Raw genomic sequence first — 22,239 nt, 5'->3', positions numbered from 1 at the left:
CAAGCTTCTTCAGCTGCGCAAGAGTTACCAAAATATGGTAAGGCAGAACTGCTGTACAAGCATTGCCAAAATGTAATAGGCCTGTAACTAGTTTGGAGTCGATGCCCATTGTCAAGTCTGTCTCAAACAAAACAAATTCCTTCTCAAAAACTATTTTGTTACGCTAAAGTTGATCTGTTAAGTGATAGATCAGATAGTAGAAATACATTGAGATTATTCAGCCTTTCTCTTTAATTTTTTTTTTTTCATCACAAAATGTTAAGCCTATTAGAAACAAAACTGGTGGGGTGGAAAAATGGTAATTTTGCAAATTTTAATTTTTTAGGCGCTTAAAAAATTGACACTTCTGAAAGACCTATGTGATTTGTACTTAGAAAATACAAAACAGAGTATCACTCTTCACGGGGGGTAGGTGGCTATGGTCCTTGTGAATTACCATATCTTTATTTGGCACACTAAGATGCACTGTACTAATTTTGAAATAACTTTAAAACCTGACAGGAGTGCCATAAACTCTTGCTCCTTGCACATAATCCCAGCTTGTGAACTCTGCAAGCATCCTTCCCTGCCCACTCCTGTTCCACTACTGAGAGAACCCTGCTTTTTCTTGCACTTGTCGTGTACTGAGTCATTAGATTACTTGCAGTTATTGAATGCCAAGTTGTGTTACATCTAGATCTCTGGGGGTTGAACAGTGAGAAGAGTCACTGAAGGGTTTTTTGTCTCTTAATGCACATATTAGTCTAATGGACTGTTGGAGGCTTCATTTAAGATTACATTAAGGTTCCTGCCATTGAGCATGATAGTTGTTAAAGTCAAGAGTTACTAGAGCATATTTACATCCACTAAGCAGATGGACACGCAGTGTGAGTTTACTTAATTGCTATTTACTTTTATCAGCCGGATTTTTCATTTTTGCATTTATTGCAGAAGCAAATTCACAAGCTATGTAAGCCTACAAATTCTGGAACAGCTCTTAGGAGTGAAGTAACACGATCAAACTACTAAAACCCTTTACATAAGGGGGAATAAAAGGAGTGTGGATGTTTGAAGAATGGTACTAGTCTGAGTGGTGTTTATTCTAGAATTCATTCTGTGAATTTTTTCATTTTGGTAATTTTTGCTTATAAATGACTCTTTCCTAAACCATAAGGCCAATGTTGTAATTTATCCCTTAATATCTTAGCACCCAGAAATGACATTTCTGTGAACAAGTTTTGCCTTCATTTGCACCTGTACTACTTTATGGCCTGCTGTTGTTGTGAGTGCAAGGCTTCAGCTTGTAGGTCTTGTCTGTACCTGCTCGGCTGTTGCACTTCAGAGGCTGAGACAAGAGCAAACCTCTACACTACAACTGGAAGTCCCCTTAGCTTTCCCTGCTGTCATGGACCAGAGGTGGGTGCTTTGTATTACTTTGGTGTTTAAGTCTTACTTGGTGTGGTGGTCCTGGAGCAGAGATGGACACTGCTGTGAGGAATACCATGGAGGAGGCTGCAGTTCTGTCTGCAGCAGCAGGTGCTGTTTCCTGATTTGTGCACCACAGCTGGGAGGGAGCTCATGAGCCTGACTGGGCAGTGCAGATGCCGTGGAGGGCTGTGTCAGCTCTACAGGTTAACTGAAGCTAAGTGTAATTTCTCTTCTGCATGGCTGACTGAAATGCTTTTCAGGGCTGAAGATATCCGTGACCTACTTCTGCTTGGAAAGGATTTACATATGGAAAGGTCCCTTAATCTGAGCACAATTACAGTATGCTAGAGCACCCATTCAGCAAACTGCTTTTCTGGACTCCTGAAATCTATTTATTCAAACAGCTACTGCTCTTAAGCAAAAATCAAAGATCTAGAATTTTACTACAGTGGTACAGCTGCAGGTACTGTCTTGGTGAACAAAAGTAGGGTTTCTATTGTTGGGTGGGGTTTGTTTGTTTTCCTGAAGGGATAGCAAATGTGTCTTTTTTGATGAAAGCTTGCATGTAATTTAACTCTGTTTTAGGCGAGGACAGTATATGCTGCTGTGTCCACAACCACAGCAGCTTGAGACTGGGATCTGGTGGTAGCAGTCATTCAGTGAATGCATTACAGAATCACAAAGGTCATAACTGTCATCATGTTGTCCCTGAACTCAAGTAGCAAAATAGGAATCTAAGTGGTTTTTTCTTCATTCCCATGGACAATGAGGTAAGGGAGAGGTTTGGGGGTTTCTTTCTACTGGCTAAATGGCCTCTGTAGATAGAGAATTCAAAAATGGTCAGTGATATAATGCAGTTGGAAATTCTTCTGTATCCCGTGGCAGTGGCTCAGAGCCAGTCAATGAAGCTGAACAGATTTGAACTGCTGTTCAGAATAGTTATTTAACTGCCTAATTCTCCTCACATCCCTGCCCTCCCTGCCCCATCCCCTTTAGGTGGTAATGTTTGTCAATTTGAGAATTGTAAACCAAACAGCTAGCTCATCATTAAATTGGCAGATTACCCAGCAGCTCAGCTGTGAGACCCCTGTGATGGACCTTGACCTGAAGGAGTAACAAGGAGTCCTGATAGTTTAACGCCTATTTCAGCAGTGATGCCCTTCCTTACCCATTCCTCCCCTCAGTTAATCACTGACAAATTGAGTCTTCCTGAGAGCTGGAATCCTTAATGACTAAACCCCTCCTCACTGCACCTTAATCTGTTGTAGGTATTTGCCCTGATTAGTATTTGGACTCCTGGTTTTAAACGCCAGAGGGAAGAAGTCTTTTCTGATTCCTCACTTTCTTAAGGCATCTGTAATGCACAGCTGTACATGGTGCAAGCCCCTGGGTGTCAGTCTGAATGCATTCGTGCAAAAGTCATGATGTGAAACCAGCATCAAACACTTGGCTGGCCAACGTATTGTATGAAGTGGGAAGCTGAAGTTATTTTCACTGAGATAGACAAACTGTTCCACAACATATGGCATACCACTATGTGGCCCTCCATAAGGACAGACGTCTAGACATCAAGTATGGTGTAGGTGTTTGGTATGTTTTAAAAAAAAAAAACGACCCAAACCACAACAAATACAATATGGGAGGGCTGGTCTCGAAGCTCTAAAATACGGAACTTGCAGTTGTCTGTCAGTTACTGGGTATGTAATCTGGTATACTACTAAGACTCACAAGATGATCTCATGAAGTCACTGTATTTTCTTGCCTGTAAGAGAATTGTGCCTAAATCTGCAGTGATGGAACCAGGTCAACCCCACAGGAGATCTGTTTGTTCTGATGCCAGGTGGAGCCAAGTACCATTTGTCCTTACTATGGTAATTTTTTTCCATTGCTTTCTTCAAGAGTCAGCTAAGGCAAGATACAGAATTTTCAGTGTGTATGTTGGAGTGAAATCAGCAGAGAACACATCCAAGCATTAGGTCTGATGTTTGACAGTTTACTCCCAAAGCAAGGCAGGCTCAATGGTGACAATTCCTTCTAAGGTCATCTCTGTGCCTAAGATGTGAAATAAATTACAAGGTCAACATGCTGCTGGTAGAGGGATAACAGACAAGGTTGTCTTAAAATAATCAGTTTAATTAACTTCTTCTAAAATAACTGGCCTGCATATTAATGATGTCCCTCATTAATTAGGCAGCACTAAAATACTATGTTGAATAGTCTGTTGTAAGGGAGAAGAGAAATTCACTTGTTTTTTCAGGGTTTTTTTCCCATTTCCCTCTTGGACTGAAACAGTCCTTGCCAGGCTCGATTGGGAACAGGAGAGTACTGCTGTTTTTGTGTTGAGGTTTGCCACTCTCAATTTGCCTGGACGCTTTTCAGTTGTAATTATGTAGATATGATGAATGCTAAGTGATAGAATGAGACCACTTAACTATGGTAAGTTCCTGAGGCAGCCAGTGTTGATTGAGGGAAGTCATGTGAAGTTGCAGTGGGACAGTTAGACAAGGACAGAATCGCCCAAGCACACAGAGCTGAGAGCATTCTCAGTCTTTCAGCACATATTGAATTCGGCACCTCCTTTGTTCTCACCCTCTACCTTTTATTTCAGGTAATAGTCAAAATCAGTCTTGTGTTCCAGTGAATTGGGGGGGCGGTTATAGCAACTGAGGGAGCAGTTTTAATGTTCACTTCCATTTCCTTACGCTCTACATGAGTAGCCTATGGCAGAAAACCGGTAAACTTAAGAATGAGAAAAAAGATGACTGGAGATGCCAGCACATGTTTATAGGAAGATAACCAGTTCAGCAATTGCCAAATTCACTAGGTGTGTCCACTTGCTGTGATGAATTCTCTCTGACTGCTCATCCTAGTAATTGTAGAGGAACTGGAGATGCTTGAGACTCGTAACAGAGCTCCAGGCAGAGGGAGCGGTAAAGTGAGAATTTAATACAGTGAAGTATCTAGTTCTGCTGAGTGAAGATTTAAAACAAAAAAGGTTGCTCCTGTAGGAAGCATCTTTGCAGAACTACTTTAGCAAAGCATTATGCTCCTTTAAAGAGGATTCAGGGGTGATTCTGAGCATGAGTAACTGCAAGTGCTGAGGAAAAAACAATTTATGAATGTACTGCTGAAGAGAAAATGCTGCTATTAAAAGTTCAACTAGCCACAGGCATGTAAGCAATGTTTGCTTCTGAGACAGCGTCAGAGAAAAAGCTTCTGTTGGAAATGTATATACCATGAACAACTGTTCTATTTTTCCTGAGCAAGAAAAATACGTGCTGATAGCCTGAGCCCACTGTAGCTATTTTTTTTAGAGAACTGCCACTGAAGGGTTAGTTATCAGCTATATCACTTGTTTAAAAGTAATTTTGGAAAGATTGATGACACATTAGTAAACTTGTTCGACTTTATACTGAAAATCAGTCTGCATGAACAGGTCACCTAACTCATTGGAAATTATTTCTTTAGGTTGAGGAACCCACAGAAAAAAAACCCAACTGCACATTTCATCAAAGAAGTCAAATGACTAAAGACAATGAGTCAAATTCCACAACATGTGCTCTTTACTAGTGTAGATTAGCTTTTTCAAATCTCCCGCTAGGGAAGAAAAATGTGCCCTGCATATGTAGCATTGCTGTCTTTATTGCAGTTTGATAGCCTGGCCATCTATAGTTTGTCACCAGTTAGAAGAAAGCAGCTAAGGCTGTCCAGAACAGTGCACGGGGAGCCCAGTCTTCAGCTATGAACAGCAGCTTAACTACCACATTCAACCCGAGTCAGACAACCTACAGCCTCAGCCTGATCAAAGGTCACCAGATTTATTTTGATACATCTCTAACGTGCAGCTGATGAGTTTTAAACAAATATAATCAGAACTTCAGGTAGGTAGAGGTGAAAAACCCATATGATATAACTGCATTTTCACATTCAGGAATCAGAGGGAGATGATGACATCTGAGGTGAGTTTGTGTACAAAGGTTCCACTACATCCTCTCAAGCACATCGTGTTGGCAAACTTTTACTCAGTGCAAAGAGGTTACCCACCCATGAAATAATCTTTAAAAAGGTAGTTTCAGGAAGCTTTATTGAATACTTTTGAATTTGTTACAGCATCAGTAAATTAACATTTTGCATTAGCCTGCTTTACACTTTTAAACCAGTTTTGCACTATAAGAACTCTGTACTATCATCTTACAGAACAAGTACAGTTTATAAGCATATATGGTTGTGTTTGTGTGTGACTGTGACAGGCCAGAAGACAGGGTTGCTTTGTCACATGACACCACAGGTAAAGAGAACGGATCTCTTAAAACTCTGTCATGCTGGTAAACCATATGGCTGTTCCAAAGGCTCTTCCCTTCTGCTACCTTGACCAAAAAAAAAGCCAGATGCATCCCTATGCTATCACACTCTGTTGTTCGTCCCAAAATAGGCACTAGTTTTAGCCTTGTGGCAATTCTGGTGGCAAAAGATTTGTTCATGATGGAAGTGAGACAAATTCACTTTCTACAGAATAACACAACTTTGTGCAGGTATCTTATTTAAGTGAGAAAATAATTCTGTATGGCATTCTGAAGTCCAACATTATTATTTACATTACTTTCTTATATTAATGTTCTAGGAACTTTGTGTGTCTGCCTTGTGCAATTAACTTTCCTGTTGCCTTATTTGTTAAATCCACGGTGGCAAACGCGAGACTTCTTCCTTGCTTCAAAATCTGAGCTGTAATCAATATCTCTTCTCCAATCTTAGCAGCAGAAGTGTATCTTGAAGGAAATAAAAAAATGAACTATTAAAAGAGGCTGTATAGAGGACAAATCCAAGAATATTCCTGCATTTTAGATTATCATGAAGGGAATTAGGAAAAGTGGGCAATAAAGACACGTGTCTCTAACTGCCTGCTTGCAAATCCCCACTTCTTAAAGTATTTGAGCTCCTCTAAGTACTGCCAGTGGAAGTAAGTATAAGAGTTCTCTGAAAAAATGGAGGCTAGAAAGAAACGCATTGGCTTGGTTCTGAGGAAAAGTCCATTTTGGAACTGAAACAATCAGTATCCAAGACCTCAGTTAAGAGTTAAGTGCCAAGTCCTATTCCAACCACTGCTGGCTGCCTACAGCCTTTCTGAACTAGTCTGGCTGGTTCAGCTGCAAAATGTCATTGTTTACAAAAGCTCCAGAAGGTCATTTCTGTATGGAACCTAAGCATAGGTTAACTGCTTCCCATACCCCAGTTAGAGGGAAGTCATGGAAATCTGGGCAGCCCTCAAATGCTGTTTCCATTCATTAGATAACGCTTTGTTTTTATTTACATGAGCACATGTTTTATTTACATGTGCTTTTGAAACACACTTCAGAGAATAGGAAGAAATTCCTCCACAAAAAGCCTGGAAAGGATTAGGAGGAACATGATCCAATCTCCAATCATGACCTGAGGTAAAGGAACAATATTCAAATGTTAGAACTACAGAGCAGAATGTAGAATTGCTGGATATAAATCTTACTGAGATAAATTCCATCAACCAGTCCATTTCTATACATGACACCATGTCACAAGTATGTCAGTCATGCCTAATGCTGATGTAACACAAGGTCTGTTAGTTGACAAGGGCAGAGTTTCAGCCTTGTCTCTTTCCCAGAGGCTGCTGCTGATCCTCTTGTGGTTACAAAAAAAAAATGTTTCTCTGTTTCTCTCTGTTCTTTCCATTACTAAAATAGCTATCTCATGACAACTTTTTTAAAAGCTCCTTTCCCAAAAAGGAAAAAAGTTGTCTTATAGCAATGTTCAATATCCAATATTACTTGTTCAATGAAAGCAGTAGTCCAGATTAAACAAAGCTATTAATACTGCTTCATGTAACGTTGCCTAAAGGTGATTTTGAATCACCTCCAAAAGACAGCACCTTCCTAAGATTTTATCCCTTATGTAATTGGGTGGGCATACTTGATAGTGTAAATAATTCAGATGTCAGATACAGGGAAAAGCCCATAATCGTAGGGAAATTTCAGGTTTTAATTTCCAGTAAGATCCTAGTCATCACAGTGGTAGTATAAAGCTTAAATAGATGCTTCAGTCCCATCTGCCAGTGGAAAAATCAGAAGGTGCTGGGGGAGAAAGCAGGGAACCTTGTAAAGATACAGATCACTCCCCACACAATTTAAAGGCTTTTTTTTTTTTTAAAGACAGTTTTGAAGAGAGGTTACTTTTCTAAGATTTTTAATGCTCTAGTTATTCCAAGTAGGATTACTTTAGTTCCAATCAGTCATAATATCTTCATTAAAAGTAATGAAGCGAAGCTGACAAGCTATAATAGCATGATCAAAGAAAGTTTCAGAACAACTATTTTTAAAGACACTGTGCTTTAAATCTGCATTACAGGAAGAACTGTTCTCAGTATAAAACTACCTTGAAATGACATAGAACTTGAAATGACATAGAACAAAGGAATCTTCCTCCACTGATAAATTCTGATTCAATCTGTAATTTACCCTCTGTATGAGCACACAACAGAGCTGAACTGTTTCCTGTTTTAATATTTTTTCTGGTTTAACATTTTATGGACTAATACTAAAAGAGGGTTTATAGAAAGCTGCTTACCCTAGATCTTGGTTTTTGAGGAGACATTAATGTAAAGTCAGCAAAGTCTGAAGCTGAACCAATTTCTTAAGACTACAATTGACAACATATCAACATACCTTTACATTCTATGAATGAATGGACACTGTCTCTGAAACACGTGTAATAAAAGCTTAAAAAAGTCCAACTCAAAATTTGCAACCAAATGCCAGTGTCTCCAAATACACATCTGCCTCCCCTTTATTTATCAAAACAGGACTTCTGAAACCAAAGAAACCGGTTTCAGGTGGGTGCCACCGTACAGAAATGAGGTACAGTGGAGTCAATATGGGAAGAAAAGTTAGTATGTTTTAGTAAACATGGTGAATGATACCTACGAGATGTTCATGTCCACACTGACTCCAGGTGCTGCTCTTTCCGTGTACAGCAACGCTGCTGTTGACACCACATCCACGAGTGTGGCTGTCAAACCTCCATGTAATGTGCCATATCTGTTCGTATGTTCCTCCTCTACTTTCATTTCACAAACAATATTTCCAGGAGTTGCAGAAACAAGTTTCATCTGTATGACCAAAAAAGGAATAAAAAGCTTACTGATCATAGTACCAACACCCAATATTGCCCTGAATCCAAATGAAAGTAGATCTTGTTTAATTCTGGACTCATGAGACAAAAGATAAAAAATACAGTAATTCAACTGTCACATTAGGTATTTCCATAAATTTTGAGCAGAAGACTACTGCCTTAGAAAAATGTGTATTTCTAGTGCACACAGCTTAATAAAACTTCAATACTTTCTATGCTGTCAGGAATCCTTAGGAGGCAACATTCTTCTTAAGTTTTCCTTTAGCTTTAATCTGAGTGAAAGGCCAGATTAGAGGGAACACAAAACTGCTCTATCTCTGTACCACAGTTGTGAAGCTGTATTTGTTGGCTCACAAAATAGGAACAAGACCACCAGTAATTCATTAATCATTATATTAGAGCAATCTCAGAATCAGTATTTTGAAATGAGCACTGGAAATACTAATCAGATTGGCCTCTCTGATCTGAAATTCATACTCTTGCATAGAAGTATCCAAGACTGTATCACAGTGTTACAGCATCATTATTTGCATATACAGTTTTATTCCACCTCATAGGTGTTAAATACAGAATTACAGTACATCTGTGGTACCATGCTTTCCCCTGAAACCAATACATGAAGCTAGAATTTTGAGACCAAGAAGTTACTGCAATTCAGCATTTTAAAGTCTCAATTCAAGTTTCCTCAGTTAGTAGCACTATCTTCAAAGTCTGAAAGCAGATGAAAAACTGGGCTAAGTTCAGCATATATATTTATTCCTACAACTTTAGACTATTAAAAGTGAAATGGGGACATATTTATTATAATTCCTATTAATTTTAATTTTTTTTAAAAGCCTTTTCTTAAACTTCCATATTTCCATACTGTTATCAGCTGAGTTGATCTAAATCTCTTTTAAAAGGTATTGAGATTGAAATGTCTCCAGTTTCATTATTCCTTATTTATAATGCAGCATAAGAGCTCAGTGTCAGCCAGTGTCCCTTTCTGATAAGCCAAAGTTTATTCAAATTTTGCAGAGAAATGATACATCATCAATGATGTAGTACACAGTCTGTCTACGAATGGAAAAAGCTGGGATTAAACAGAGGGGAAATCACTGAGGCAATGTTCTAATACAGAAATAGCACCTTGATCAGTGAAAATCCCAAGTCCTACACCAGGCATGCTGTGCTGCACTCACTGTCATTCTGACAGAATTCCTAATGAGGACTTCACTGATGCTTGACACTGGGAGCAGATGGCTTCCACTTCTGTCAGGGAGTGGTGCTCCAATCCACCTGTGAGGCAAGGAAAGCATCCAGTTCCATTTGCCATTGCTCTGATCTGGCACTAGGTGCCTGCTGTCATTGACAAAAATAGTTCAGTACTTGAGTGCTTCCAGGACCTACACAGCTATAACTGCTGGTCTGTAGTTCTCACAGCCCTCCTGTGCTTGTCCTCCCACTCGTCTGCCTTAGGAACCAGCATACTGCTTCAGCTTCCAGCCACTATTGCCATGCACTACTTTGCAAAAAGGGCTTTAAAATTCACAGTTCTGAGCCCTAGGTAGATACCACACTGGAGTTAAACCAGAAACTAAGTCTAATGCTGGAGCTGAACCAGTTTCAGACTAAAACCTGTCTTCTCCAGGACAGGAAAAATCTTGGCCCATTTAGTTATGGTAAGAAAGACTTCAGGTACCTCCCAGAAAAACAGCAGCTACTTTCAATTCAAACACAACTGTACTTTGATAGTACTTTGATACTTTCAATTCAAACACAACTGTAGTATGATCAGGTTAGTGTCAGCGTAATTCTAGAAGATTCCAGGAGAAGTCTAAAAGTATTCCAGAGCAAGGAAGGAAGCCTGTCTCCCAAGGCTCACTGTCCTTTATGAGCTGAAATGCTGCATTTGCTCTCCACTTCATATAATTTTAAGGTAAAGGACAGTAAAGATATCACAGGAAGAGGTGACTAAAAACTAACTGGACTCTTTATAAATAAATGAGCTTCTTAAACATAAAGCTTTATACATTTTTTTAAACTTCATACTTCCCAACATGTCTTGGAGATACATGACAGTAAGAATTGCTTTGCAAATAGTTGGTTTCTACTGGATGTATCAGATCATGGAGCTGTCAACAAAAGCACTGTTTCCATCATTACATTTGCTCCTCTACAAGGCAAATCATATGAATTTTTACATGGTTGGTTTTCTTAGATATATTTACAGCATCACTCCATGTCACAGTTGCACAAATAAATAGAAATTCAAGGGAGAATTGTAGCATTGCAAAATTTAATGAAAACACTGAAACTGCTTCACAGGACTGCCGTACACAGCAGCTACGCTACCACACACTACACAGTTTAAGACAACACAGTAACTTCAACCTTTTTGAGCATAATGTACATGTAATACATATGATGTACAATTAATGTACATATAATACACGTAATTGTGTCTAAGGAGGAGTAAGTCATTACAGCAGTACCAGTCAAATACATTTCTTTATACCAGAAGGTATTACTGTAGGGCCTTGTGTAGAAACTCAGAGAGCACTGAGGTGCTTGTGTTTTCAGCCTGACTTCAGGGTTAGGTGTGAGATGTCATAATGAGCTCCCTTTTTAAACACAGAAATCATTTATTTCATAATTTCACACTCCTGGAAGAAGAATACCAGCTACTGAATGACTCCTGAAGGTTATTCAGCACAGTCCTCACCTTCAGAGAGCTGCTGAAAGGCAGCTGGAGTATCTAACGAGAGTTACTGAAGAACAATTGTGTTTTCTATCCCGTGTTACCACCACGGCACACGCCCCCTTCCGAGGCCTCGAATCCGGGGAAAACACCGCCGGGCCTGCAACACCGGGCTAGTGCCGTGCCCACCCCCCCATCCCAATCCAGCCCGACATTCCGGGAGAGGAGAGAGCGGCGTTTAAACGAGCAGCCCTGCGGGACGCGCTCCCTGCCTCCCGAGTGCCCGTACCTTGCGGAGCACCCGGTCGAAGCCCTGCGACTCCAGCATGAACTTCATGGCCTCCCTCAGGGTTTCCACCGTGGACCCCATGTTGCCGCCCGGCCGATCGCTGCCCGCCCGCGCCCCGGAACGGCAAGGCCGGCGGGCGGTGCTTCCCGCCGCCTTCCAACATGGAGGAGACGGCGGCGGCGGCAGAGGGGCGGCGGGAGGAGCTGGTCCAGGCAGCCCGGGACCCACCGCCGGCGGCGCGGGAGGAGGGTGAGGATGAGGAGGCGCTGCACGTCGCCAAACGGAGGAAGGTGCTGTGCTCCGAGTTCGCCGCCATCACCAGCAGCGACGTGGCGGTGGCGCGCAGCTTCTTGGCCGGCAGCGACTGGCACATGGAGGTACGGCCGGGGGCGGCGGGGCCGCGGGGCTGCCCGGCGGCGGCCCCTCGCTGCCACCGGCCCCTGTGTTTCAGAGGGCGCTGAACGCCTACTTCGAATCGCCGCTGGAGACGGAGGGGGCGGCAGGCGGGGCGGCCTCCGCGGGCTCCGGCACCTGGTAGGTGAGATCGGGGCAAGGGGGGATGTGGCAGGAGAAGATGGGGCCGAGGTGGGGCCAGCGGTGCCTCCCCGGGTGGAGGCAGGTTCCCCTCCGCGGGAAGGCGCTGGGATCCCCTCACCTGGGGAGGGCCATCCCCGGGTCGAGTCCTAGCCCGGCGAGCATGGCATCGCACCTTGGCTGACATGTGCCGAGACAGGTAGTTCTGTGCCTTTTCTGCACTGTTCTCGTCGTTTCCCGACGTTTCTCTCGCCTTGAGAGGCTGCCAGTCTTGGGGGCTGCACTTTCTCTCTGTGGATGCTTCAACCACCTTCCGCTGGGCTCGGGGATTGCGAGCGTTTGGAGAAGGGACAGGCTCATTTTCTTCTCATTGCCTTGTGCAGCAATACACATGCAGAGTTTACTGTACGTACACACACACATTTGTGTACGTGGAAACAATGCATATATATACTAGATGTATGGATCTTTATATTTTAAATAAAATCGGCATGTGCATGCACACCTTGTTAAATGTACCTGTGGAAGTTAAGATGTAAGATCTGTGTCTTACATACACAGTCTCACAGCACATCACCAGGCCATACAAAAGATATCAAACTGCAAGTGGAACTGAATTTTTACACATCTCTACCTGTCATGGTTTAACCCCACATGCCAACTAAGTGGCATGCACCCATTTGCTTGGACACCCTCAGTGGGGTGGGAAGGAGAATTGGAAAAAAAAAAAGGTAAAACCTGTATGTTGCGATAAAAACAGTTTTATGGTTGAAATAAAATAAATAATATAATATTAATAGTAATGAAAAGGGAGACAACCAAAAGAGAGAGAGAGAAATAAAACCCAAGAAAGACAAGTGAGGCAAAATACAGTTGCTCAGCCACCCACTGACTGATACCCAGCCCATCTCCAAGCAGCAGTTGTCCCCTCCTGGCCAATTCCCACCAGTTCATACACTGAACATGATGCTCTGTGGAATGGAATATCTCTTTGGCCAGTTTAGGTTAGCTGTCTTGGCCATGTTTTCTCCCAGCTTCTTATGCACTTGCTCACTGGCAGAGCAAGTTTTGGGGAAAGTGCTAGCTAGCAACAACTACAACATCAGTGTGGTTATTCTGTACTGGGTTTGCATGGCAAGGTTTTGATTATGTGGGGCTACAGAAGTGGCTTCTATGAGAAGGTACCTGAAGCTTCCCCTACATCTGACAGAGCCAATGCCAGCTAGCTCCAAGATGGATCTGCCATGGAACAAGCCCAAGCCCATCAGTGATGGTAGTAGTGCCTCTGGGATAATGTATTTAAGAAGGTTAAAAAGCTGCTGCACAGCAGTAATTTCAGCAGAAGAGAGAACTGAGTATATGTGAGAGAAACAGCGCTGCAGACTGTTCAGTGAAGAAAGAGGGACAGGAGGTGCTCCAGGCATTGGAGCAGAGATTCCCCTGCAGCCTGTGGTGAAGACCATGATGATGCAGCTGTGCGTCTGCAGCCCATGGAGGATCACGGTGGAGCAGAGATCCACCTGGAGCCCTGGAAGGACCCTACGCTGGAGCAGGTGGATGCCTGAAGGAGGCTGTGACCCCAGTGGAAGCCTGTGCTGGAGCAGGCTCCTGGCAGCACCTGTGCACCCATGGAGAGAGGAGCCCATGCTGAAGCAGGTTTGCTGGCAGGACTTGCGACCCTGTGGGGAGTCCACTGGGGAGCAGCCTGTTCCTGAAGGATATTGGGAAAGAGTGGGAGCAGGAGGAAAGAGTTGAACTACTCAGGTGCTTTGGGTTACACTGATTGTCATCTGAGTAACTTAAATCAGAATGGTAAATGTTATTTTGTGTCTGTAAGGAGGAGGAGGAACCACTTACTTCACCTCTGTACTACAGCTCTGTATGACTGGAGTCTCTGTTTTAGTTACTGTGCTTTTAAATTATGTTGAGATCAATAGAGGTAACGGCAGAAAGAACAGTATTATGCATGTTGACAAACAAGTAAACTCTCTCTTTAGTATTGACCTCACAGCAGATGCAACTACTAGTAATGCCGGTGTCAATGGTGCAGACCCAGAGCAAAAAGAAGATGACAGTAAATTCTCACTGATAACCTGGAACATCGATGGGCTGGATCTAGGAAATGTGAAAGAACGAGCTAGAGGGGTCTGTACGTACCTGGCATTGTAAGTATAGCTTCATCTTTGTATTGTCATGTACCTGGATTTAAAGGAAAAAAAAAGTTTCTTGACTTAGGTATTTACAAATCTTCCTGCCCAAATTATCTTAATGTTAGATGTGCAGTACAATCACTTCATAAACCCTAAGTAGCTGAAAGTTCGTATACTGACTGGAAGAGGTATGTAGATCCCAAAGGTCAAGTGTTCTGCGATAGCTACTTTAAAAATCTGTTGATGAACAATATTGTTCAAGTTGAAGTCACACATCAGGAACATACTTCATACTTGCATCCTGTGCATAAGAAGAGTAAAACTGCGAGAGACTTTCTTGTCACATTCCAGTAGTATGAACAACTTCACACGGGAGCAAACTGTTTGAAACAACAAAGATTTTTGTAGTGAAATTTTTTCTCTTGCTAGGCAATGTCTATCAAAAAAGTAAATATGCAAGATAAAAGCCATAGAATCTGTGATTATCTTTTATAGTTCTATCAATGAAAGCCTTCCTTGAATACATTTATGAGCAATTTAAAAGCTCATTGATTTATCTTAGTACAGTAACTTATCAATGTAAATTAAATTATTTAAACATGTGGTAATTTCCTCTCAAAACAGCAGAAATTCCTTAGCTAAATCAAGTGAAAATTGATTTAGTTAACCTGGGGTGACAGTATTTTTCTTCTGTAAATAAGGCCTTAGGTTTATCCTTCACCTGCTTAGAGCAGGGCTATTCAGCAGCGTAGCAAAAATAGGGACAGCTGTAAAGTCATGTCTAAATCAGCATTTTCAGGACTGCTGCCCCATGTGAACTGTTACTGATTGTACAGCTCTAAGAAATAAAAGAGCTTGTCATCATTGAGACTGGGACAAAATGAACTGAAGGTTATCCGAGGGGATCTGTTATAAGGGAGTAAGGTGGGGGTTGCAGTCTTATGGAGAACATGTCCCAGAGCTGCTTTGCAGCAGCTTAAGTTGAATTCCTCATGTATATAGTATATGAAACCTGTGTAAACGTTTGCAAAGTCATGGTATATAATGGTGATGTGTCTACATGCTGCTAAATATGATGGAAATATTTTTTTTCTTTATTTAAAGAATAGATTCTTACAATATCTAGGAAAATGAGGGCAAGGGGCACCTGAAATCCCTGACCCTGTTCTATTTGGCCTCAGAGTGTAGCAGTACTACCTTTTAGTAGTTAAATTGAAAATCTTGCCTTGCTGATTTCAGATACAATCCAGACGTTGTGTTTTTACAAGAGGTCATCCCACCACATCTCTGTCTTCTACAGATGAAAGCAGGCAGTTACACTATTATTCCAGGTAAGAAAAAAACAGAAAATGAAGTTTGGTTTTATTCCGTCTCCCTTGCCAAACCCTCCAATGATTTGTGGGAATATAAAGAATGCAGTGAAGAAGGAAGTACTTAAATTATTTTCTGTGTTTTCATACCAGCATATAGCTTGATGCAAATTATCCATGTGTAAAGTTTGCTTGCCTGGTGGTTTCCTTTATATTTTTTTCTGCATTTTGAAAGACTGGTAGCAGTGTAGCCGAAAAGTACCGTAGATAACTAATTTCATAAAAATTTACATTTAAAAAATCTGAAAAATTCAGACCACTATTATGCAACATTTCACTAGTGACTTTGTACAAATTAATGTTGATTCTCACAAGTTGTGATAATAAGGTCTCTTTCAGAACGTTAACTTATTTATGATACAGCATAAGATATCCTCGAACATTCCTTTCCCTGGTTCTCTTTAGGTAACATAGATGAGTATTTCACTGTCATAATGTTAAAGAAATCCAGAGTGAAGCTACTGAAACATGAAATAATACCTTTTCCAACAACTGCCATGAAGAGGAACCTTTTGGTTGTGCATGTGAGTGAGTCTGTATGTACTAAACAGCTGTATTTCTGCCTTCCAAACAAAAAATTCCGGGAAATGCTGGAGTGGCTTTTTCTCTATGGCAGTCTCAAACAGCAGAAAAATTACTTCTCCAAACATACAAACCCAGTTGCATTTGATACTAGCAAACTTAAATCTTTTATCAAAATTACTTACCGTACTTTATTTTCAAGTCTCATAATCTCTGAAAACAAAACTAAAAGCCTGTTATCCTCCTGTAAGCCACTTTTTTTCAATGTGAAACTAATATTAACCAGAACTCTGTCATTCAGTAATTTGCTTTGTTGATTAGATTTTGTCTTTGAACTTCTTATCGTGGTTTGGATAGTAACATTGCCTCTTTGTTTCACACATAGGTGAGCATATCTGGTAATGAACTTTGCCTTATGACCTCTCATCTGGAGAGCACTAAAGATCACTCTAAGGAACGTACAAAGCAGCTGCAAATAGTGTTAAACAGAATGCAGGAGGAGTCTGAGTCCACCACTGTTATATTTGGAGGGGATACAAACCTCAGAGACAGCGAGGTAAATAGAAATAAACAACCATGTTATTTAGAGAAGGTATTCTGACAAAATCTTCTAATCTTCTCTGGCTTTTCTATTGTCCTTATGAGAAATTAACTGCTTAAGCAGAACAGAGATATTCAACACTTATTCTTAAAAAGTGAAAGAGTGGCTAAGTAGAGGTAAGCATTGCTATGCTGAGGCACTGTTATAGCTGAGGTGATTTATATGGAGACCCTTTCCCAATAACGAAATGCTTTATTGACAATATTTATATCTGAGCAGATGCAGGGAGAGTTGATGAAGTTTTGACTTCAAAAACATCTTCTCATTTTGAGAACCTGATCTTTAGTTGCCCAACTTGCTGATTCTCAGCTTGTAGAACCAATGAAAGAAAAGGATGCTCTGGAGAAATAGATCTTGGGATTTTAATCCCCCATAATCAAGACATTCAAAATTAGAGGTAATTTTTGGCTTTTGATACTAGAAGTGAAATTTGTGCGTTATTACTAGAACATCAGAGTTTCATCTCTCCCTGTCATGAAATTCCGTTGCAGTGAATTGGAGTGACATTGGTTCAGAGAACACAGTGTTGACCCCTATACCTCAACAATTCAGAGCTGAACATTTATTTTGTAACATGTTTTGGATTTAGACAGTACTACAAGAATTGGTCAGGCTTTAGAGTATCCTGAGAAATACCACAGTTTAGAAACATCTCCAAGATCTTTGTTCTTAACAACTTAATGTTTTGCAGAAAAAAGCAATGCTGTGACAACTCAGTTCTATTTTTGAAGGTGAAACTTGCGAATAAAGTACGTTGTGGGTTTGTGTTTTTTTTTCCCCTCTTCTACCTTCAGGTTGCTAAACTTGGTGACTTACCTAAAAATGTTACGGATATCTGGGAGTTTTTGGGTAAACCACAACACTGCCGCTATACTTGGGACACCCACTCCAATACCAACCTAAATGCACCATACAAGTGTAAGATGAGATTTGACCGTGTTTACTTTCGTCCTGCAGTGGAAGGGGGAAATATTATTCCTCGAAGTATGGACTTAATCGGCTTGGAAAAACTAGACTGTGGCAGATTCCCTAGTGATCACTGGGGTGTTCTGTGTAATTTTGATGTGATATTATAAAAATGTAAAAAGGCTTGCATCGTTAGTTTTTACATGACTTATTCTTGTTTTTACAAAATTTTACCTTCTCAGTTTAAGTAGGGTGTATTTAAATTTTCAGCCCCAAAATATGCTCTGCTCTTTGGCAGAATGGCTTTGGCAGGAATGGCTTAATTTCAGGCTAGGGTTCCCTCTTCCTTATTGTTTGCATCTGCTCTTGAATCACATTTTTAAATATTTATTTTTAAGAATATCCGCAAATACTAAACCAAATTCTAGTTTTAAAATGGGAGGAGAAACCTGTAAATACAATTCACAAACATACTCAGTGGTTTTAAAAGCACTTTTATTTTGGCACATATTATGATCTTATAATAAAACCTGCTTTTTTATTTTAAAACTACTTTTATTGTGCCTACTGTGTTTATTTTGTAACCATTTCCATCATCCTTTACAACCTTGTCTTTTGTAGGGTGTTTTTTATTAACTTCTGAAGTTTGTGTTGAATTTACATACCCCTTCAGGCAAGACAGTAAGGCAGCCGAGGAAAGAATGAGTAGATTCTCACAGAATAAGGGTTTCTTAAGTAGGAATTAAACTTCTATTGAACAGATTTAAGAACAATATGCCTTCTATTTGACAAGAAAAGATTATAGGCAGTTGCATGGAAGTTGTTCACTTGGGATAGTATATACCTTCCTTTATGTTTATTAACGTGGATATAAGTTGCGGATTAAAACGTGTTGTCTTTCGATGTTCTTCTAGAAGCTCTTGTAAACTGCTGTGCAAAGCCTGAGCAGCCCAAGGTCTCACTGACTTTGCAAAAGATCAAACAGAATTTAGTTCTGGATCCCTTTCCCCACCCACGACATGGGGGAGCCCAGTTCTAGTTCCATCTCCATCTGAAGAACCATTCCGACGTCTTGAGGGGACGGGGAAAGGGAACTCCAGCGACAGGGGTTTCTCAGGCCCTGAGCCTGGAGGGGAGAGGTGCCCTCCCCTCCCCCCACCCACGTGGTTCCATGGCAGGCACAGAGACGGCACACCGGGCGTGGAGAGGAGGCAAGAGAGAGTTTATTGTTGGGAAGGGGTTTATAAAGCTTTTAGGAGGGTCAAAGGGGAACCAATCCCAAGTCAGGGTCACAGAAAAAACCATCAGGTAAAGGGTCAACAGCCAAAGGAAGTGGTTAACAGAGGACCAATGAGAAACACCTCAGGACACCTTCCCAGGACACTCTGTATGGAAGACCAATAGCCCTTCACAGGGGGGTGTTGGGAAGAGGGAGGCAGTGACACTGCAGAAAATACAAAAAGCCATTTTGAAACATGTTTAAACCAATTTCTCATCAGATTCACTGCTACAGAATTTCTTACTCTAGGAACTGTGTAATCATTCTCGTAGAATGGAAGGGACCTACAAGGACCATCTGCTCCAGCTACCTGACCAATTCAGGGCAGATCAAAAGTTAAAGCACGTTGTGAGGGCACTGTCCAAATGCCTCTTAAACACTGACAAGCTTGGGGCATTGACCGCCTCTCTAGGAAGCTTGTTCTGGTGTTTGATCACCCTCTTGGTAAATAAGTGCTTCCTAATGTTCAGTCTAAATCTCTCCTCAAAAGGTTAACCTTAACCAGCTCCTCCCTTCATCACAGGAACAGGGAGGCCTGAGGTAGGTGTGGTTTTCCTTTGATTCAGCAGGAGGCCCAGGTAACCATACTAAACAAGCAAATAAACCTCAGGATATTAATTCATCTCCACAGAAATCAGCTGCGGAAGTCTCTTGTTCTGCTGTTGCTTTAAACATCAAAACCCAAATTCCTTTTACGGAAGGTAAAAGAACAGCCTGTTTTGGGAAGGATGTCCAAATCTTTGTATCCTGATTGCTCTCAACATATTCCATTATTTTATAATAACTCAGCTTCAAAAAAAGGAGGGCGGAGTCACTGATATATTTTTTAACTCACGTTGAGCCTATGATCTCTTCTTTCTATTCCCAAATAAACAGTTATATAAGAAAGTGAAAAATATCTACAACTGCCAGGATTTTCCTTTCAGGCTTAAAATGGGGCTGACACAGGTCACACATTCTGACTTGCTCCATGATCTTGTCTTGCTCACCAAGAGCCTTTGAAGAAATGTCATGGGGTTTGTATTCAGGGCTTAAACCTCCTCCTCCTCCTCTCTGTTAGTTATAGCCAAAGGATTTGTGGGGAAGGTAAAGGCGAAGGCGTGGAATAAGTTTGACTTTTCTAAAGGTGTTGGAGAAGGGGAAAGCACAATAAACTCATGTTTCCTCACAATAAACACCAGACTATGTGGCTTCTGTATTAGGGCTGCTTTTGTTTTTGAGGCTGCATCTTCTGGACTGTTTTGGAAGACATGAAAAAAGATGACTCCTGTTGTTCTAGAATAGGCTTTTAACTTGGGGAAGAAAGAACAAAAAGAAGGAGAAAAGATTCAAAAAAAAGAAAATATTCATAACAGTGTGTGACTTAGCTTAGATGCCTAAACTCCAGACCCATTTTTAGCATTGACTGATCCCTTCTCTGATGAAGAGTCTTTCTTAAACTTTAGAATAGATAATGAGGGGCTACGTAAGATTTTTAATAGGCACAAGCAAAGACATAACACTTTGTAAGGGCGAATTCATTTTTGTAATTATAAACGGTGGGTAAGAGTAAGACTATAGTCAGTGCAATTAGTGGTTAGTCATGCTTTCAAATGAGGAAATTATGCCTGCATCTTTTAAAAGTCTTACTGAGTTTTTCTATGGAAAAAGTGATAATACTTAAATAAATTTAAGAAGACATAAATGCTAAATGTTTTACCGACTACTGGATATGAAGCAATACTTCTTTAATTAAATGTACTTTAACCATTTCATAAGCATCCAAATTACTGATAATCGAGAGCAGTCAGAGTCCTTAAATTAATTTGTCTTAATTTAATCAGTGATGTAAAAGGTAAAATATCTGCTGAATACAGCAACTAAAACCTAAAGGGGTAGAAACAGCAAAACTAAACCAAAGATGTCTTGGCCTGCAATTTGTAATTTGATTTATTTTCCTTATTTAGTAGCATAATCTTATGGCATCTTTATAGCCCAAAGAACTTATACAAACATGTGAATGTGAGAAAGTGCAATCATTCTCTTATGTGCTGTTGGAGGCATTGTTTTATTAATTCTTTGATTCAGATATCAAGAGAAGCAATTTTTCCTGAGAATCCAGCCAGTCTTACACATTTTTACATCAAAAGAGCTTGAATTTGCTAAAAGAGAAGAGATATACCTAGAATAAAATAAAGAAATGTTAAGCATCTAGGGAGGCAAACAGATGGATTGCAGAAAAAAAAAAGGGGGAAAAAATAGTAGCAGGCACAACTACAGTAACAGCAGAAAACTCCCTAATCATTATTGAAACTGTATATGTAAAGAGTATCTATGCTCTTGACTGTAGGGAGTAATCTGAAACTCTAATAAAAAATTGTTTTACAAAGAGGAAGTGTATGGAAGATTAAAACAATAAACATCACATATCATATACTGGTTTCAAAGTTAACTTCATGCAATAACAGACCAGACATATTCAAAATTACTAGATCAAAATACAAACATGATAATCTATATTATGTCAACACCTGCAGACCTCAGTGTTATGCATGCTGTATAAAATAAAAGACAAGAATATTTACACAGAAACAGATGGGCTGTGTTTTGATGAGCTAGTGGCATGGTTTTCAGTTGTTTCAGCTCAGTGTAGTTGAAAAACTCCATAAAGGTCATGTTTTCACTTCTGCATATCTTAACATATTTTCCCCCCGTGGCAGCCAAATCCTGTACAAAATCCTGCTGACGACACAGTGCCTGTGGGTGCTGTCTTGGAATACCGAGGGCAGGTTAACCCCATACAGGGGTTACAGAGTGAGTTCACTTACCTTCATTAGAGTAAGTTTTCCAGGTTTTTGTTCACTAAGAGTATAATAAATACTAATTAATGAAGATTCAAGAATAGCATGTTTTTATTTCTTGGAGACAAGGCTTGTTGTGTGATATGAGCTCAGAGGAAATGAGTCCCAGTGACTGAGAAGCCATCAGTGTAACATTGCTGTTTTGGTAATGGCTGAGAGATGAGGAGGCTTAAACAGGAGGCACAGTAGGCAGAAACACTGCTTAATTACAACTATTGAAATGACAGTTGTATCTGCAACAACCCACAGAAAAATCACTAGTGTTATCTTGCGTATTTATGCTCATATGACAAGAAATTGGCCTACTAACATATTGTAGATCTACAGTTTTGACCAAGGAAAAGGGTAAGAACGTTTGTTCGTCTTGTTGAAGGATAACACTTAAATGAAAGACAAAAAGTAAGGATTACACCATGCCATTATAATATTTTGAACTATTCTATTTCCTGATACTGCTACTGGTGGGACAGAGATGCTAACAAAAACCTACTCAGAAATCATTT

The 22,239-nt window shown here is 40.5% G+C and overlaps 2 protein-coding genes across 3 annotated transcripts; one reads left to right on the top strand and one right to left on the bottom strand.

The window, feature by feature from the left end:
* Positions 1-5,474: 5,474 nt before the first annotated feature.
* Positions 5,475-11,667, bottom strand: ACOT13 (acyl-CoA thioesterase 13). 2 transcript variants are annotated; one of them, XM_064658518.1, is made up of 3 exons: positions 11,535-11,667; positions 8,358-8,542; positions 5,475-6,173 (listed from the first exon to the last, which is right to left on the bottom strand). In XM_064658518.1, exons 1-3 carry the CDS (start codon positions 11,613-11,615, stop codon positions 6,017-6,019), a joined length of 423 nt encoding a protein of 140 aa, XP_064514588.1. In that variant the 5' UTR covers positions 11,616-11,667; the 3' UTR covers positions 5,475-6,016. The 2 variants fall into 2 exon arrangements, with proteins under 2 accessions (XP_064514588.1, XP_064514581.1); XM_064658511.1 differs by lacking the exon at positions 11,535-11,667 and adding an exon at positions 9,694-9,826.
* Positions 11,668-11,695: 28 nt separating this feature from the next.
* TDP2 (tyrosyl-DNA phosphodiesterase 2) lies at positions 11,696-18,169 on the top strand. The gene is made up of 7 exons (XM_064658467.1): positions 11,696-11,911; positions 11,986-12,068; positions 14,066-14,233; positions 15,458-15,549; positions 15,994-16,112; positions 16,496-16,666; positions 17,506-18,169. Exons 1-7 carry the CDS (start codon positions 11,696-11,698, stop codon positions 17,785-17,787), a joined length of 1,131 nt encoding a protein of 376 aa, XP_064514537.1. The 3' UTR covers positions 17,788-18,169.
* The last annotated feature ends 4,070 nt before the right edge of the window (positions 18,170-22,239 follow it).

Source organism: Pseudopipra pipra, chromosome 1 (genome assembly GCF_036250125.1).
Source record: "Pseudopipra pipra isolate bDixPip1 chromosome 1, bDixPip1.hap1, whole genome shotgun sequence".
Classification (NCBI taxonomy): domain Eukaryota; kingdom Metazoa; phylum Chordata; class Aves; order Passeriformes; family Pipridae; genus Pseudopipra; species Pseudopipra pipra.
This window is presented reverse-complemented; position numbering and strand designations above follow the sequence as displayed.

Bases quoted from the DNA above. Each gene is read 5' to 3' on its own strand.
- ACOT13 (XM_064658518.1), bottom strand. From the start codon at position 11,615: ATGGGGTCCACGGTGGAAACCCTGAGGGAGGCCATGAAGTTCATGCTG. The intron at 8,543-11,534 runs GTACGGGCACTC...TTGGTCATACAG, and splicing joins TCGACCGGGTGCTCCGCAAG to ATGAAACTTGTTTCTGCAAC. The intron at 6,174-8,357 runs GTAGGTATCATT...ATTTCCTTCAAG, and splicing joins AGTGTGGACATGAACATCTC to ATACACTTCTGCTGCTAAGA.
- TDP2 (XM_064658467.1), top strand. From the start codon at position 11,696: ATGGAGGAGACGGCGGCGGCGGCAGAGGGGCGGCGGGAGGAGCTGGTC. The intron at 11,912-11,985 runs GTACGGCCGGGG...CCTGTGTTTCAG, and splicing joins GCAGCGACTGGCACATGGAG to AGGGCGCTGAACGCCTACTT. The intron at 12,069-14,065 runs GTAGGTGAGATC...CTCTCTCTTTAG, and splicing joins TCCGCGGGCTCCGGCACCTG to TATTGACCTCACAGCAGATG.